The sequence below is a fragment of the Ictalurus furcatus genome, chromosome 16 (assembly GCF_023375685.1).
Source record: "Ictalurus furcatus strain D&B chromosome 16, Billie_1.0, whole genome shotgun sequence".
NCBI lineage: Eukaryota > Metazoa > Chordata > Actinopteri > Siluriformes > Ictaluridae > Ictalurus > Ictalurus furcatus.
Window position 1 is genome coordinate 8,904,677 of NC_071270.1, and position 18,596 is coordinate 8,923,272.

At 38.2% G+C, this 18,596-nt stretch overlaps 1 protein-coding gene across 1 annotated transcript; it reads left to right on the forward strand.

Annotated features, from left to right (window-relative positions):
• The first annotated feature begins 519 nt into the window (after positions 1-519).
• Positions 520-18,037, forward strand: rnft1 (ring finger protein, transmembrane 1). Its single transcript, XM_053645425.1, has 9 exons — positions 520-1,155; positions 1,394-1,824; positions 1,915-1,991; positions 2,290-2,390; positions 2,584-2,737; positions 2,816-2,974; positions 8,149-8,214; positions 8,449-8,550; positions 15,366-18,037. The coding sequence occupies exons 1-9, from the start codon at positions 1,130-1,132 to the stop codon at positions 15,498-15,500; spliced, it is 1,251 nt and encodes a 416-aa protein (XP_053501400.1). The 5' UTR covers positions 520-1,129; the 3' UTR covers positions 15,501-18,037.
• Positions 18,038-18,596: the final 559 nt, after the last annotated feature.

An 18,596-nucleotide genomic window follows, 5' to 3' on the forward strand; every position in this document is an offset into this window, starting at 1 on the left:
AGTTGCTCACGGACGCTCGTCTTCCGTTTTCGGTGCTATTACCGCTAAGTCTCTAAAATTTTACGTGAGGCGAGATTAACCGTAGTTTCAGGAAGAGCGGCTGGTTTAACTGCAGTCCGCAGAGTGGGTTTGATTGTCTACCAATTTGAAATGTCAATTTTATAATGGATTAAAAATTGCCTTCTGGCACAATTATATTGACAGATCCAATAATTTGAAGAGCAGTTACTTTACAATTCTACAGTAAAAATAATTTATCTTTATTGTTAGCATAGTGTAGGTCCCTATGAACTGATTTAAGTCGGTTTGATTGTCTACCAATTTGAAACGTCTATTTTTCTTCAGCATTAAGACAAAATAAAATATTAATCATTTTGTGTCAGGCTTCCTCTGTGAAATGAACCATCTACACGTTTTAAAATGTATTTATGGTTAGATTTATAACAACAACAACAATAATAATAATAATAATAATTTAGTTTCTTAAAATATGTTTTAGCAAATTTATTTTTATTTGGCTTAATTCTTTAAAGCATCTCTTTAAACTTGATCGATTTTGCCATTATTTTAAGGTTCTAAAACGTTTATCTGCATACTCATAAATACTGCCAATTGTTGTGTTTGTTTTGTTACTTCTTTATTTAAAACGGTCGTTTTGTATAAAAGTTAATTTGCTTTTGCTGTGTAGGAGCTCGCGGACGCTCGTTTTTCGCTTTCGGTGCTGTTACCGCTAAGTGTGTCAAAACCGCGCCCCTAAAATTTATGTACGGCTAAATTACCCATGGTTTCAGGAAGAGCGGCTGATTTAACCGCAGTCTCAACTGGGAGGTGGGATATCATGTTAACATATTGCCTATTAGTGCGTTTGGAGGGGTTTTATATGACATTCCGAATAGCTATACATTATTGTGTAGTTAGTGTGACCTAGTTCAATTGGACTTTTTTTCTGAAAGGGTGTCAGATTGTCGGCCATGTTTGAACTGTTTCTGTCGCTTTCGTTCTACAGTTGTGGGTCCTTTGGTAAACCATGTCACTAATTTCTTAGCAGTATTTGTTTTGTTTTCGTTTAGGTTTTCTTCTTATCATTTAACATTTATTTCGCTCCTTCAATGGACTTCAGTGGTTTGTTATGAAACTCCAGCAGCAGTATGGCAGGTACCATTAGCTATTATCTTCTGCTTTTCTGTTTAAAGCTTTAGCAAACTGCTAATATTGAATTTATCCTACCGTTAGTTAGCTAATGTTTACCTGCCCGCTTCAAACAGTTTTGATATTTGTATATAGTTTTTTTTTCTAATGAACTTAAATAGTTATAGGTATAACAAGTTTTATTCTCTAAACTAATGAAACATTTTTCTAGTGAAATCTTGAAAATAGAAAATAAATATTGCAGGCGAGCATCTCATGAGTTCAGAAGAGAACTGATACCGAGGGAATCAACTGGAATGCCGACTGAATTGAGCTCTCAGGATGGCACTGATTTGTCATTCACTTTACAACCTGAGCTCATGATGAGTTCAGGAACATCCAACACTGTGGAGAACACTGATGGCCAAGTCTCCATATGCAGCTCAATTACAGGAGAACAAATCAGTACTGGTTCAGCTTCCCACAGGATTAGACCCACAGGCCACAGCCACTCTCACTCCCACAGCCGAAGCCGCACTCGCACGCATGCTGAGGCTGACTGCTCACACCCAAATCTTGAAGTGGGGGAATCTAGTGCTTCATTCTCAGAATTGCGCTACCTCTTTTGTTGTGTGCAGAAAAGTCTCCCTTTCATCATTATCCTTTGTTCAAAATTAATTTTACAGCATGCCCTCGGTAAGCATATTAAAATGATTATGAGCACAATTTGATTATTCATGGGTGGTCTCTGTCTTTAGTCTGAATCAACTTTTTATCCTGTTGCAGGGCTGGCAGTTGGAGTTGGTCTGTTTACAACCTTTCTATATGTTAATAAAAATATCCAGGCACAAGTTTTTCTCCAGGTAAGAAACTTAACATATTTACCTATAAAAGCACTCTAATTGTATGACCCTGCAGTAGTTTTCAAAATGAACTGGAAAGCCAAATTTAGGTGAAAAATCCTTTTGTCTTAAGACTTGTATTGAATAGTTCTGTAAGATTTATTTAAAAAAACAAAACAAATAAAAAGCTGTTTAAGAATAAGACTAAGGGGTATGTTTTGAAGATGAATGTGAACAGTCCATGCCAAAGTATGTTCCCTAATACTTAATATATTTTCATAGCTGTTATACATAATATTATCCCTCTCGTCCCTTGAAGGATCGCCGGTCAAAGCTTCAGTGTTTCTGGCTTCTGTCCTACCTGATGGCCTCCTCCCTACTTTTTTATTACACGTTTGAGATGGATTCACTTTATTACTGGTTTGTAATATATTCCCTGTATTTATTTGGCTAGACTTTTATTTATATAATATACACATATAAAATAAATATTTTAGTGGGGTTTTTTTTTGTTTGTTTTTGTTTTTTTTACATCTGAAGACAAAGCTCGTAAATCCTAAAACTAGATCCCTGTATTATGCTATCTGATGCACTGTCTTCTTTTCCCACTCAGCCTCATCCTGATCAATCCCCATGTTGAGCCTATGGATTTATGGGATGTTTTATGGACTGTGGGAGTGACCAGTTTCATTGTGAAGTTCCTCTTTATGGGATTAAAGTGCCTTATTCTTCTTCTCCCTGCCTGTGTCATGGTGTACAGAAGACGAGTATGACTTTGATTTGTTATAGGATAATTCAATTTCAACTGGGTGGTGTTTTCAGTGTACCCTCTCTGCCCTTGGTAGGGTCAGTGGTACTTGTTCATAGAAGAGCTTGGGCAGTTTTATCAGCTAATCGCTCCTGTGCCTCCCTGGTTCCACTACCTGCTTAGATCCCAAGAGGTTGACGGCTCTGTGGGAGTCACCCTGGACGTTCTCTTAGCCTTGCTTTACATCATTCTAAAGGTAAGAAGTGAAAATATTAGGCTACATGCAGGGCTGTAGCTAGGGAGTTCTGGGCCCCCTGAAAAATATTGATATGGAGGGGGGGCACGGCCCTCCCCCCACATCATATACGGTGTAAGATATGGGCATGGAGGCCCACGTCTACTGTGCCATGTAACCTAATAGGGATTTCTTGCAAAATGGACAACATAAAACATACACACATAAATTAAATTAAAAAAAAAACCAAATAAATAGATAGCACAAAAAATCTTAACTAAATCAAGTTTTGATTAGTAATGAACATATCGAAATAACGGTAAACATTTATATTATACTATACATACACGTATATCGGTTTCATCGATCTTTAACCTTTGGTGGCCTTTTACATCACTACACCTAGGCTGAACCAAAATCCCAGTGTCGGACCTTTTTGTTGGCAAAGTCACTTATGTCTTTGAAGTCCAACTGTCTGCTTAGCTGGCTTCCAATTGAAACATGGGCAAGGCTATTAAACCTCATTTGGGTTATTGTGGAAGTGAGATTTTTTACATGCTTCGACTTGCTGAAAGCCCTTTCTCCACCAGAAACACAGATGGGTAGAGTGAAAAAGATGCAAATTGCAATACACACTTCTCCAAAAATGCTCTGGAGTTGTATCCTGTAGATAGGACTCAGCAGGTCGAGAGGCGACTGACAGTCTGTAAATGTGGCACTATACACTATAAGATGTCTCACTTCATCCTCAAAGCCTGCTGTAAGATCCTGTGTATATTTGCTCACTAATGAATGGCGAGCTGGGTCAATTTAATTCAATTTTATTTGTATAGCGCCTTTTACAATGGACATTGTCTCAAAGCAGCTTTACAGAAATAAATAAACGCAGGATACAGATTTTAAGTGTGTGGATTAATTCCTATTGAGCAAGCCAGTGGTGACAGTGGCAAGGAAAAACTCCCTAAGATGACATAAGGAAGAAACCTTGATTGGAACCAGACTCAGAAGGGAACCCATCCTCACCTGGGTAACGACGGATAGTGTGAAAGTACAAGAAAGTTCATTATGGGTTTTAAAACTGCGTGTGGTAATTGCAGTCTCAAGGCCATAACAGCAACCGTAGTCCCAGCAACCACAGTGAGAATGCCCATGTGGAATTGAGGTCCAAAACTATTTCGTTGTACTTCAAGTGGTACCATCCTAAGCAATCTCCAGTCTCTAGCCTCCAGTTGATGAGCGCTCCATCCAGAGGTAGGGCATCCGAACGGATCAGGCAGGTCTGGAGTGCAGAAAGGGTCAGGATCACTGGCATCTCAATAAAATCATGTGTGGCTCTACAGAAGGAGAATCTGATCTCCTTTTAAGTCCTGTATCATTAAAAGCTGCAGTAATGAACTTTTGCCTTTCTTTTGACATCTCTGTTTGAAGCATAAAATTGCAAGTTACTTGCTTCAGCACTGCTCCTCTGCGTGTAGATTGTATATTAGCTCCAATACATGACGACGAAGGTGGTGGCAGATATGATTTTCTTAAAGTAGAGGTAAATTGCTCTCTCATAGCTAGCAGAAAGTGTGTGCAATTTACCACGCTGACCATAGCAAAAAAAACAACAACAGGAAACTCGATACCTAGCTGAAACAAGCACATAAGTGCACTTGCGATTAAAATCAGCATCTAGATGACAAGTTTAAATTCTAAATAACTGTTATAAGAACAAGCTACAGACACTCCACTGTCTTCAGCACCCGCACACACAATATAGTAGCTGGGTCTTCTTTCTGTTTACAGACGTGATGTAACGACGCAAAGACGAATAATGTCAAACTGATGTTTCACACGAAAACTGACCCGACATCTCAAATGATAAATAATTATTTTAAGCTTGCCGTTGTGAATTGGGGTACGGTGAGGAGGCCATTTTGAACACTGATTTTTTTTAAAAATTATTTTTAATGTATTAGGTCAATAATTGATTTTTGTTCATTTTTAACCAAAAAAAGTTTGATACTGCAGCTTTAAGATTGCAGCAAACTCTTCACATATCTTCACAGTGGTTTGGAAGCGGGTATCCAATGCAGAGATTATATTATCCAGTTCCACAAAGAAAACATTGTTTAGAAATGATTTTCTTCTGTCCCCTCTGACAATCTCTGAAGGGAGCAGCCAGTCTGTCCTTTAAGGATTGCCCATCACTCTGGGCCTGCACTGAAGAGATTGTTTAAGCAGTTCAAACATTAAAAAAATATATAGACACCTCAGAACATGACTGCTGCTTGTATACCAAAAAGATTTAGAGCGCGTGAGGCACAGGGTGAATTAAAAAAATATATAGACACCTCAGAACATGACTCTGCTGCTTGTACACAAAAAAGATTTAGCGAGTATGAGGCACAGGGTGAATATGTAGCAAGAAGGTTTTTTTTTTTTTTTTTTTTTAATTCAGCCTGAACCCCTTTGACTTTGTCAGACATATTTGCCCCATTGTCGAGACATTATCCCCTACAATCTGTAATATCAATGCAATTCTCCTCTGAAGTCTTCAATATAATTTCTGATATTTCTGGCCAGTCTTTCCATTGAAAGCTTTGAACAGTAAAACTTGTTCAGTTATCTCCCACTAATTGTCCTTCTTGTTTCCTTCATATCTTAACAGAATCAAATTATGTTCTATATGAGAAATGTCAGGAGTTGCATCACAAATCACAAAATGATAAATTATACAGTCCCTTTCCTTCAATATTTCTTTCAAGAAATATCCTCCTTTTCTCCACTTCAATGAACTCATTTCGAGTTTTTTGAGTGATTATGGGCTAAGGTAATGTCATTCTTGCACCTGTTTATTTCTCTCACTTTTTGCAAATCATCACTGAGCAGAGGATCATAACGAGTGTGTCATATAAGTTACCCTTCCTGACGTCACGTAAATTGTGGTCCCTCTGAATGCTAAAAAAAGTGACATCTACTATTCTCTCATGAATTGCTTTGTTTTTGTTTTCAACTTCAAGCTGTATTTGTTTTTGAAAGCTTTGTACCCTTCTTTAGTATTTAGCGCAATAGTTGATGTTTTTCTGAGGTAATCATGTGAAAAGAGCATGCATGGCACTCAATATAACAGATCCATGCTTTGACTGTACGTCAACTAGTCTCTCCTGTTTTTCTCGTCCATTTGCTGACTTTGCTAAACTGAAGAAATTTCTTTCCCTCTGAATCCCTGGGCATGATTGTATCCAGGTCTGTCTAAGTGGCAGTTGCTAGCATTTTAATGATCACGTTCATGGTCTGAGAACCTATCTGGCCATAATCCTGGATCAGTTGTCAAATAATCTCCTTCACTCTCACATTCATTTCTCCCTGCATTTGCTTAGTTTGGGCTGTCTGTGACTGTGTCTTGACTAGTGCTACTTTCAGCTTCTTCACTTTGACCTTTACTAACTGAAATTGGCCTACTTGCTGGCATGTGGTGGGTTGACACAACAATCAAAACAATGCCATTAAGCCATTAATAACTTATGAAACATTGTTTAAAGTATTCAAGCAATTATTCAAGGCAAACTAATAAAATAATTAAAAAGAGACAAGAAATTAATAAAATGAAACATTTTTTAAAGTACCAGCAGTATAATAAGTCTTTCAAGTGAGTCTGCTGTCTAACTGCTGAAACATTCAGAAAGTGAAAAGAATGTGGTCAAGTGTAAAATAAACCACTTAAATTACCAATTGTCTTCATTTTAGATGAAGATAATATGCTACTGTGTAATATATTATCAAATAAAGCTAATACAATGCTGGGAAAAAGTATTTTTGATTTCTTCTGGTTTTGTATATCTCATACTTAATTGGTTCTGAAATTAAAACAAAATCTAAGATAAAACAAAGGCAACCTGAGTAAACACAAAATACAGTTTTTAAATGATAGTTATTTATTGAAGCAAAAAAGTTATCCAATACCAATCGAGCCTGTATGAAAAATGTATTTACCCCCGTAGTTACTAATTCCCCAAATCTATGAAACTGCATTCAATATGGGGTTCAGCTGGACTAGATGCAACCAGGCCTGATTACTGCCAGCCCTGTTCAATCAAATGAACACTTAAATGAACTTTTTCAACAGCGTGAAGTTGGTTAAAAGGTCTTACCCAGTAACACACTATGGCAAAATTGAAAGAAATTACCTATGGTTAAGCATGGTGGTTGGAGTGTGATGGTGTGGGGATGCTTTGCTGCTTCAGGGCCTGGGCAACTTGCAGTAATTGAGGGAAACATGAGTTGTGCCTCTCTACCAGAAAATTCTAAAGGAGAATGTCCGGTCTTCAGCCTGTAAGTTGAAACTCAAGCGCAACTGGATTATGCAGCAAGACAATGAACCAAAGCATAGGAGTAAGTCCTAGTTCTAGAAGTAAGTGAAAGACTGATCTCCAGTTATCGGGAGAATTTGGTTGCAGTTATTGCTGCTAAAGGTGGCACAATCAGATTTTAATTTTAAGGAGGCAGTTAGTTTTTCCACATTTGATGATTGGTGTTGGATAACTTTTTTTTTTTGCTTCAGTAAAAAAAAATTGTGTGTTTACTCAGGTTGCCTTTGTATTGTGTTGTATTTCGTTTGAGGATCTAAAAGTACTTAGTATGAGTGAGACACAAAAACAAGAAATCAGGATGGGGCAAATACTTTTTCACAACATTGTAAATGTATCCATCCAAGAAAAGTGACTTGTATTCGTGATTGCTTGATTGTGTTGAAGCAAAAAAGTTATCCAATATTCAGTATTGTTATCTTAAAACATGACATCAGCAGCCGGCAGGTCTGTGTGCGGAGAGAGGGAGAAAACCTATCTTTTGGAAAACCTATTTCAGAAAATTGCATGTTTTTGTCGTTTTCATTAAACTCTCCGGCATACAAGCTGAAGAGATATTTATATATATAATTTCATATTCTACAGTATAATTATGCAAAGTAAGGGCCTATATAGCATAACTACTGGATTTAGTGTGATCTGTGATTTAAGGAAAGGGATTTTTTTTCTCTGAAAAAGAAAGGATCCATTGTGAATTTGTTAAATTGCTATTTGTTTCCCTAGTAGTTATTACTGTTGTACTGTGTTTATTTTTTAGTTCCGTTGCAAACAACATGGTTGTAATGTAAGGTTTTTATCGTTCTTGCTTTACAAAAAAAGTTTTATTATTCCAATTCCCTTCAGCTTTTGGAACTTTACAGTCAGTGGGGATCCCTGCAGAACACAGTACAGACCTTTCTCAGTTATGAGGTATTACTGATTTTCATTGTTTGAAAGATGTAATTTACCCTGACCTTTTTTTTTTTTTTAGATTCTGTTGTTTGGTTTATGGTCTTTTTTTTTTTTAAGCATGAAACCATTCTGAACCAGTCTTCAGAGTTTAAATCTTGTCATCTAAGAAAAGTATTTATTTATTTATTTATTTATTTATTTATTTATTTATTTATTTTATATTTTAACTCTTACTTTTCCCATTGTGTAAAGGTGAATGGAGCTCCTGCAACTCAGTCCCAGTGCAGTGCTGCTGGGGATCTTTGTCTTATCTGTCAATCCATGTTTAAGCAACCTCGAGTTCTATTGTGTCAGGTGAGTTTATGAGCTTCATAACCTTTAAACCTTTAGTATCTTCAGTGGCCAGCTTGCAAAATAGGTTGACCAAGGCAAATTATTGTGCCTAATTCACAGAAAGATACATTTATTGTAAAAAGGTAATTTACAGTTTTACTATTGGTCTTTTTGAAAGAAAGGAGTGGGCCGTTATTCAATAAGTTGTGTGCAAACAAGCAGAGACCTGAACTCATGGAATGAGGTATGAACAAATCTGCATGTGATTGATTGAAACTGTCATACGGCCTCAAAGTGAGCTGTGATTTGAGCTCAGTCAATCAAGGAATCAGCCTCAGTTGTGTGGATGCTAGCTCCCACCCACTAGTCCCATACAGGATGCTTCATGAATCTCAACCAGAAGTAAAGTTATAGCATTTTAAAATCTGTGCCCAAAAGTGCAAAGGGAGAACAGATTCTATTCCAGTTTGAGTGAGATATGCCACATTAACCATAAATAATATCACACATGAACAATGACTGTTTATTGCAGCTATATAATGTAAGTGGGTGGCTGTGGCTCAGGTGGTAGAACGGGTTGTCCCCTAATCGTAGAGTTGGTGGTTCGTTTGGGTGGGCGGTTCCTGGCCCACCTGACTCCACATGCCGAAGTGTCCTTGGGCAAGACACTGAACTGCAAGTTGCTCCTGATGGCAAGCTAGCACCTTGCATGGCAGCTCTGCTACCATTGGTGTGTGTGTGAATGGGTGAAAGAGAACCAGGGTCAAGCACTTTGGAACCGCTAAGGTTAAAGAAGTGCTATATATGTGTAGACCATTATAATAAGTGAGAACAGGAAGTAACTTTTCTGTTGGACTCCGGGCTGTGCTGTTATGTGAAATAATGCACTCGTACCTGTTGTAGGGCCGAAACATACCCTATGTATCTACACAAACATGTATGCTTCAAGCTATTCAAAGTAAATTTCATGTGTTGCTTTGTTCAGAAATTTATCCTGGCAAAATTGGCAATGCAAAACGAGCAAGCTGCAATCTAGTTAGCATAGCGCCATAGTCAGCTAAGGGCGGAGGTTTCTCCTTGTCAACTGTCAGGGCAGGACAGCAGTTTGTTGAGTCTCTTGCAGAGCTGATTAATTCATATAAACATACACTATGTGGCCAAGGGTTTGTGGACACCTGACCATCACACCCATATTTGGGCCTTCCCCAAACTGTTGCCGTAAAATTGGAAACACACAATTTGTAGGATGTCTTTGTGTGCTGTTGAGCTGCAACAATTATTCGCTAAAATCGCAAATAATCTATTATGAAAATCATTGTCAATGAATCTCATTATTGATTAATTGGTCTGTGCATTACACAGGGCACGTTTACTCATTGTGTTACTTCTGAAAACACGCATTGGAGTGTACAGATCAAAGTTGTGTCCCAAATGAAGTACTATGCACTATGTATTTTACTGTCTATTGTATGAATTTTAGAAAGCTAGTATCATCCTAAATGCAGCATTAGGTTTGTTTGTTTGTTTGTTTGTTTGTTTATTTATTTATTTATTTATTTAAACTAACCGGAAGTATGCAGTTCCAAGTTGATGGCACATGACATCAAACGCAGGTAATACTACGACGCTAGCTTTAGCATAATACCCAGAGTGAACAAAAATGACTTTCTTAAGTTTCCTGTTTGTCAACATTAGCTTTTATGCCCAACATGAACTCAGTCACCATCAGACAGAGGCGTAATCATGAAGTGACAGCAGAAAAAGTCCTCTTAGGCAGGGGTGCATTTTATATTACATCCCACAATGAAGACTGTAACCTGCAAACTTTACAAAGTGGAGCTTGTGTAGCATGGAAGCATGACAGTGATGCATGGTTTGGTATAATCAAAGTAAATATAAGTAAACCAATATGCCTAAAGGCAGTGAGTAACAGAAAGCATAAGTTGCAGTGAAAGTGAGATTGAATTATTAATTTAAGACTGTAGTTTAATTATCAATGCTTTTTTTTGTGCATACATAAAAAATAAATGCATAAATACTTATAAACTCGGTACTAAACTAAAGCATAAGCTTATATTTATAACACTCAGTTTGTGGATTTTATTTTAAATAAATTAAAAAATGGTATTAAAACTTTGGGGTCTCCCCATAATTGCATATGCATAGATACATAAGGAATGTTTCTGCTCTGAAATCACACACTTGCTGCATATTTTATGTACATGTAATGATTTAAGAGCAACATCCATTAGACGGCACATCGTCGCCAAATCATCTCAGTCCGTCAGTTTTCTGCTGTTGTCATGATTGTTGTGTTGCATCATATTGTGATGTCTACATCTCAATTCGAAAACTCTGACCGAAAACTCTGACCTCTGTCCCCACCAAAGTATTGGAATGACAAAGCCAATACTATGGTTTTTGCTATACACTGAAGACATTTATTGTTTGAAGATGAACATGAGACGATAGATCAGAATTGCAGCTTTCATTTCCTGATATTTAAATCTAGATGTGTTAAACAACATAAAACAACGCACCTTTGGTGGTAGACCACCAAATTTTGGGGTGAGCAACAGTATTGGAACATAGTCAACATGAAAAACGCAACATTTGGTTGCATATAACTGCATCAAGCCAGCAACCCACTGACATCACCAAAGTGTTGCATTCTTCTTTTGTGATGCTGTTCAGGGCTTGTACTGCAGCTTCTTCCATGGATTTCCAATGATGAAGTCCTTTGTTGTGTTGACAGTGTGTTTTGAGTCATTTTCGTGCTGCATGATAGTTTCTCCAGATTAATTTGGATGCATTAATTGGCAGGCAAAATGTTCCTCTAAACTTCTGAATTCATTTTGCTGCTACCATCATCAGTTACATCATCAATAAAGATTAGTGAGCTCATTCCAGAAGCAGAAATGCAAGTCCAAGCCATGGCCTCCACTGTGAAAATCCTGACATGGTCCAATACATTTGATCACTTGAAAAATGTGATTAAAAAAACGTGATCAAATGAAAGGTGCCATGTTCTAAATTGTTTAACACATCATAGATTTAAATATCAGGAAATGAAAGCTGACATTCTGATTTATCGTCTCATTATCATCCTTTGATCTCGAACCTAAATGCCTTCAATGTATAGCAAAAATTCAGAAATGGCATTGTTGTTCCAATACTTTCAGAGGGGACTGTATATACACAGATCAGCTATAACATTAAAACCACTGACGGGTGAAGCAAATAACATTTGATTCTCATTACAGTGGTACCTGTCAAGGGGTGGGATATATTAGGCAGCAAGTGAATAGTCAGTTCTCAAAGTCGATGTGTTGGTAGCAGGAAAAATGGGCAAGTGGAAGGATCTGAGCAACTTTGAGGGTTCTCTGCAGTATCTTAGCTGTTCGTAGGACTGCACTTTTCTGGACAGAGACTTCAGAAGTTGTACCTGGAATCTGCTGGAGCCACTCTCCCCATTTGGGGGTCACGGATCCTAATGCTCCTATTACCACTGGGGCCAATTTGGACTTACAACATATAGTAACAGGGTGTATTGTTTCAGGGGCGTCTTTTTGCAGTCATCACCTTGGGTCTTGTCAGCTGTGATAGACCCTTGCCTCTATGGAATTGGTGCTTAGGGTCTGTTCTTGTGCTGCTGTGATCAGAGCCTCTGTGCTGTCCTTCAGGCCGGCCTTTTCTAGCCACTGGTTTTCTTGATGTAAGACATCAATCTATTTCTAATTCTAATTCCTCTATCTGCCAATGATGCATCTCATGGAGAGGCTTAGTCTTCCATGATCTCCATGATTTTCAACACCCTCTGTCTTCTGCTGCCTGAGGCAGTTCATCCCGATGGGCCGTCTTCCTGATGTAAAATAAGAAAACTCAGAAAACTGCTTCAGCATCCTCGGCCATCGTTTCAGAGTCTTTCAGCGGCATTTACAAGTCAGCCCCACAGTTTCTGATTCTATAGTAAAAGTAGCCTGTATCCTGTGAAATTATCTGAGGCCATCTGAACAAAACTCGCAAATCCAGAATACCCTTCTATGGTGTTTACACTGGTTTTCAAAACAGCTTTCTTTGCTATAGCGCCAACAGTCTTGCCCTTTTGTGCAACAGCAGCTGCTCCAGGCACGTGATCTAAAACTCAAATCTAATTGGACGGCCCATTTCATCGTGGAACGATAGGGGGAAAAATTTGGGGCCAATTTTCTTGATTTTGTTTCAACACATTTGTTGAAACAAAAAATGTTGCTTTGTTGCGCCGTGAATGATCATGCCAGTGTAATTAGCCCGATAGGGATTTATTGTTTCGATTCAAGAGCATCATCGTGTGAAACATTTAAGTTTCTTAATCGCGCTCACTGTGAAAGGACCTTAAAGGACCACCATTGGGTGGAACCCTCCGTGCATTGTCAGCAGTTTTCGTGTCTTGACATGAGTGGCATCTGTTTCTTCCTGTGGCCAGCGTACTATTCCAGCTGGGTATCTGATGACTGGTAGGGTGTACGTATTGATGGCTGGATTTTATTCCTACCGTTGAGCTGGCTTCTCAGCACCTGTATTACCCTCTGGAGGTGTTTGGCTGTAGCTGATCATCTTGCACCCTCATCGTGGCACCCATTGGCCTGTTGGATACCAAGCTACTTGTAGCTGTCCTGTATGTCTGCTGTCCTGCCTTCTGATAACTCCACCCCTTCAATCCTGTTCACTTTCCCTCTGTTTGCCACCATGTGGCCACACTTATTCAGCCTGAATGACATCCTGATGTCCTCACTGTAGATCCTGGTGATGTTTCAGTGAGTCAATGACTCGTTCACTCCTGGCGTGTCCACATCTATAAGAGGTGGCTGATGATCACTCCACTTCTGAATCTGTATCCATATCCACTCTTTGCGATGCAGAACAGCAGTGGGGACACTGCATCACCTTCGTATATGCCACACTTGATGGTGACTTCTGAGATGGCCTTGGAGTTGGTTTCCAGTGGTGTTTTCCACAGCTGCACCGAGTTCTTGATGAAGGTTAGCAGCACTCTGTTAGCCTTATATAATGCTAAGCACTCTAGTATCCATGTGTGGGGCACTGAGTCATAGGCTTTCTCGTAGTCAATCCAGGCAGTGCTCAGGTTGGTCTGCTTAGTCTTAGAGTCGTGGGTGATCGACCATTAGCTGGTTCTTTGACCCTCTGTTGGTGTTTTCAATGCCCTTCCAAGCTTTGCTCATGTGCTGGCTCATGTGCCCACTCAACTTAGCTGCTTTGATGCCTGAGAGGAGTTTCCATGTTGTGGAGAGTTTGGTCGGTCAGTAGATCAAATGTGTTGTACCTTTTGGTTGTACTGGATCCTTCATGATCAGGATTGTCCTGCCCTGTGTTAGCCAGTCTGGGTGAGTGCCTGTTGTTAGCACCTCACTCATTTGTGCTGCCTGGCGATCTTGCCGCACAGTTAGCTTCTTCAGCCAGTAGATGTGGATTATGTCAGGTCCTGGTGCTGTCCATCTCTTCATGCTCTTGTTGTTTGATGTCTGCCATTGTGATCATGACTGGTTCGTTTTCTTATACCAATGTATCTCCAGGGTTACTATGGCAGTGGCATTTACAAGTAAATTGGTTTCTATGATGGTTGTAGTGGGGATAGTGAGTAGAGCTGTGTTAACATTTGCAAGTATCTCTTGTGATGGGATTGTGCCGGGGGAGTCGCATCTATGGCTCAGTTCAGTAGATGCAACTGTCATGACTCGTGGTGGGGTATCATCGGGGTTAGCTTAGTACCTCCATATTGCTCATTAGTGTTCCCATTCTGTTGGAGCCAGCTGTGATAGTTCTGTTAATGTTAGAGCACTGGGTTATCAGTGCTTCCTTGTCAGTTTGCAGGCTGTTCTTCTGCTCATCCATAATTCCCACATACATTGCATGTACCCGCTCTCCTTGCGCCTGGTGTCATAGTAGCATTCAATCAGTTCGATATTCTCAGTCCTATGTCATATGTCTTGTTGTAGTAGCATGTCTCGTTCCCTCAGCATTCCCTGGTTCCCCAACATCTGACGCGCATCTTGTTAATCTGGGCGACGTCTGAGTCAGTATGGCTTTCATTATATTTCTCTCGCTCATGTTCTGAGGTAGGCTTGTGTAGCAATAGGGGGAGCCTATTGCTATTAAGCAATCGGGGGAGCCTATTGCTATTAAGCCTGGGGACTCTCACTGGAGGCTTGCCCTGACCAGGATTCAAATCCTCTGATCTGTTGGTCGAATGGTGATGACGTGTGTGTGTATTGTACAGTTGTTTCATGGATCTGGGGCTGTATTCACAATGAATCTTAACTTGCCAATAAGAGTTCTCCTATGTGACACTAAAATTTAATAAAAAATAATAAAAATGTTGTTTAATGAATATATAATTGTAATTGCTTGCAAATTGTTGTGGTAAAGAGGAATAAAACACGTCGTGTGGGGCTTTTATTGCAAAACAATCAACTTTAGGGTGATAACGGTCCTTGTCACACCAGTCCCTCTTGATTACTTTTCTATAAGAGCACACTGCATCGTACTCTTTTCCTTATTTAGTTAGTTAGTGACTTAGGAGTCCTCTGGAATAACCCTAAATTTGTGTGAGAACTGCTTTTAGTGCTAAAATAAGTGAATTACTCTTAGAAATATTAGGGGATACTCAAATCTGTGCTGGTTTATACTTAACTATATTTTGATAGTCCTCATTGGGTTTCACTCAATGTTCAAACTGCTGGCACTGTTCATGTAACAATGTGAGCCAAGTACAGTATTTGCATACTCATTTATTTAGAAGCTTGTTATAAATAAATAAATACATTGTTTTTTGACAGCACATCTTCTGTGAGGAGTGCATTGTGTTGTGGTTCAATCAGGAAAAGACTTGCCCCCTCTGCCGCACCACCATTACAGATAGGGTCCGCAAATGGAAAGGTGGTGCAACCTCAGCTTATTTACAAATCTATTGAGAGATGTCACATCTAAATATCTGAGGAAGATAACTCCTTAACCAAAAGAATCCACTGAGGGGAGATAAAAGTGAAAAAAAAAACCTAATACACCATGTCCGAATAACTGTACATTTTATAACAAAGGAGTATGTGCCTTAACCAGGTTTTTCCTCATGCTTTGTGCACAGTGGGCCTCATATATCAAGCTGGATACGAACAAATTTGTGCATAAATCGTTCGTATGAATGTTTATACTAAAATTAGGTATTTATGAAAATTCCATAAATTTGGAAACGCTTTCATATCCTGCTCCTGTGTGTGTAAATTCTTATGTAAACACAAGACTAACTAACATATACCTTGACTGATCAGTAACGTACAATTGACTGATCGTTTTACAAAGCTTTGTCATTTAATCCCCACCAAACACTTGCCCCAGTAGCAGAGAAACTGTCAATTACATTTGTAAATCCAGCATAAATTTTTTGTTCACCTTGGCTTACACAGACATTTATATACAAATTTATTCAAAGATTGATGAATGAAGCCCATTGTTTGGAAACACATTTTTGATACGTTAGTGAGAGCGCTGTGATATAAGGTATACATGTACTGTTAGCAATGCAACACAATTACTTCACTTTTAATTACATTTTTATGTTTCAAACTTAATTTATGCTGTATGTATGACTTTGCTTGATGTCTTTTGATTTGATTTGATTGCATAATACCAGAGAACGAAGACATTTATTCTAAATGTAAGAAATATTTATGAAGAAATTTATTACAGCATAATTTGTAAACTTATGGACTTCATCTGAAGCATACTGCAAAGTCCCTCTTATAGTTACTTATTAACAGCCTTTTTATTGAGGAAGTTGTCATATCGGTGATTACAGTTTCATGGAATTTTTCTCAGGTATAGCAAAAATACAATGCTGTGAAAAAGCATTTGCCCCTTCCTGATTTCTTCTGTTTTTGTATATTTCTATTACTAAATTTTTTCAGAAAATACAACTAAATCTAAGATCCAACAAAGGCAACATGAGTAAACACAAAATACTGTTTTTAAATTAGTTATTTATTGAAGCAAAAAAGTTATCCAATACCAACTGGTCCTGTGTGAAAATTTGTGAAGTATTTGCCCCTGTAGCTACTTATTCCCCAAACTGCTGAAAAGCACTGCTAACCCAGAACAACATTTAAGGCTTGTATACATTTTGCCAAAACACACCTTGATGGTCCTCAAACCTTTTGGGAGAATGTTCTGTGGATTGATGAGTCAAAAGTGGAACTGTTTGCCGTTACATCTGGAGTAAACCAAACACTGAATTCCACAAAAAGAATATCATACCTGCGGTCAAGGAGGTGGCGGTGTGATGGTGTGGGATGCTTTGTTGCTTCAGGGCCTAGGCAATTTGCAGTAATTGAGGGAAACATGAATTTTGCTCTCTACCAGAAAATCCTAATGGAGAATTTCCGGTCTTCAGTCTGTAAGTTGAAACTCAAACGCAACTGGACTTTGCAGCAAGACATTGATCCAAAACATAGGAGTAAGTCCACCTCTGAATTTAAAAAAGGCAAAATTAAAGTTTTGGAGTGGCCTAGTCAAAGTCTTGAATGAACCAATTGAGATGCTGTGGCTGCCCTTAAATGGGCAGTTCATGCTCAAACCCTCCAGTGTGGCTAAACTAAAGCAGTTCTACAAAGAAGAGTGGGGAAAATTCCGCCACAGTGCTGTCAAAGACTGCTGCTGAAGGTGGCACAACCAGATTTTAAATTTAAGGGGGATTTAAGGGGGTTTTTCCACATAGGTGTTGGATAACTTTTTTTTTTTTTTTTGCTTCAATAGAAAAGATAAACTGTAGTGTTTACTCAGGTTGCCTTTCATGTTGTATTTCGTTTGAAAATCTAAAACGATTCAGTATGACAGACACAAAAACAAGAAATCAGGATGAGGCAAAAAAAAACTAAAAAAAAAAAAACCCGGCACTGTAGTTTTTGATGGAACTGGGACCTTTCTCTATGTAGTTGAGCTCCACAATAACGAAATCTATTAAATATTTATAACTAACATACTGGGTGATGGCGGTCAGTAGTAGTACAGTAACGGTTTTGTTTTGTTCATTGTATTTTGATTTGAGGCTGTCTTAAATCATATTTAAATATGATTAAAGTTCTAAATGTGCACTCACTGCTTTGCAATAAACCTAAGAATATGCATTTATTTTCCTATGGCTCAAAGAATTTTCAAATGTTTGTATTTCAAAAAAACTATTTTAATGCAAATATTAAAATTGAATAAATTGTGGATTTTGAAACTTTACGACTTTTTTTATACAGCGTTAGACAAAAATCAGTATCGGTTAATTGACAATTTACACTGTGGGAGCAAGGGCATGGTCAAGTGTCAGCTACAAATGGAAATGGGGTGGGTTGAACCAGCAGACAACACATGATGATTATCTGTATGTGATCATGGCGAGTTTGTTTCTGTGTGCTTTATGTGGAAGAAATTTAATAAATCAATATTCAAGCCGAATAGTAAACATCAAGACCGTGCTCTGTGCTTACTTTTACATGTACTGTATAATGTAGTAATACTACCCCGTATTTTATTTTATTTTATTAAACTTTAAAAAGTTGTGCATTATTATTTATATCATTGTATCTTGTATTATTTTGTTCTTGCAGTAAAATAAAAATTATAAAGTTGGATTACTCTGCATGGGAGCATTAAGTGTGGAAGCCTAGTTATCTAATATCCTACATTAATTACGCTGAAAAAAAAAAAATGAAATTATGTGGTCGGTTAGATTTAAGGAAAACTATTACATATGGTTTACAGAAAAATATTAGGCTATGTAATTTCATTGCTTATGCTAAACTTAATTTAAACAACTTTCTAATTAATTAGATTGAATTATGTAAAATGAGCGTGATCAATTCACATAGTATTAACATAAACAACTTGTATTTTGAAATCTTGTGGGGGTTTAAAACGTGTGGTAGATTGCAGCGGTAATGTCGCAGTTGCAGAATGCCAATCCTCAGCTCAGGTGAGACCACAGAGTTCAATTTTGTTCAGGCCATTGAAAATACATCATCAAATCA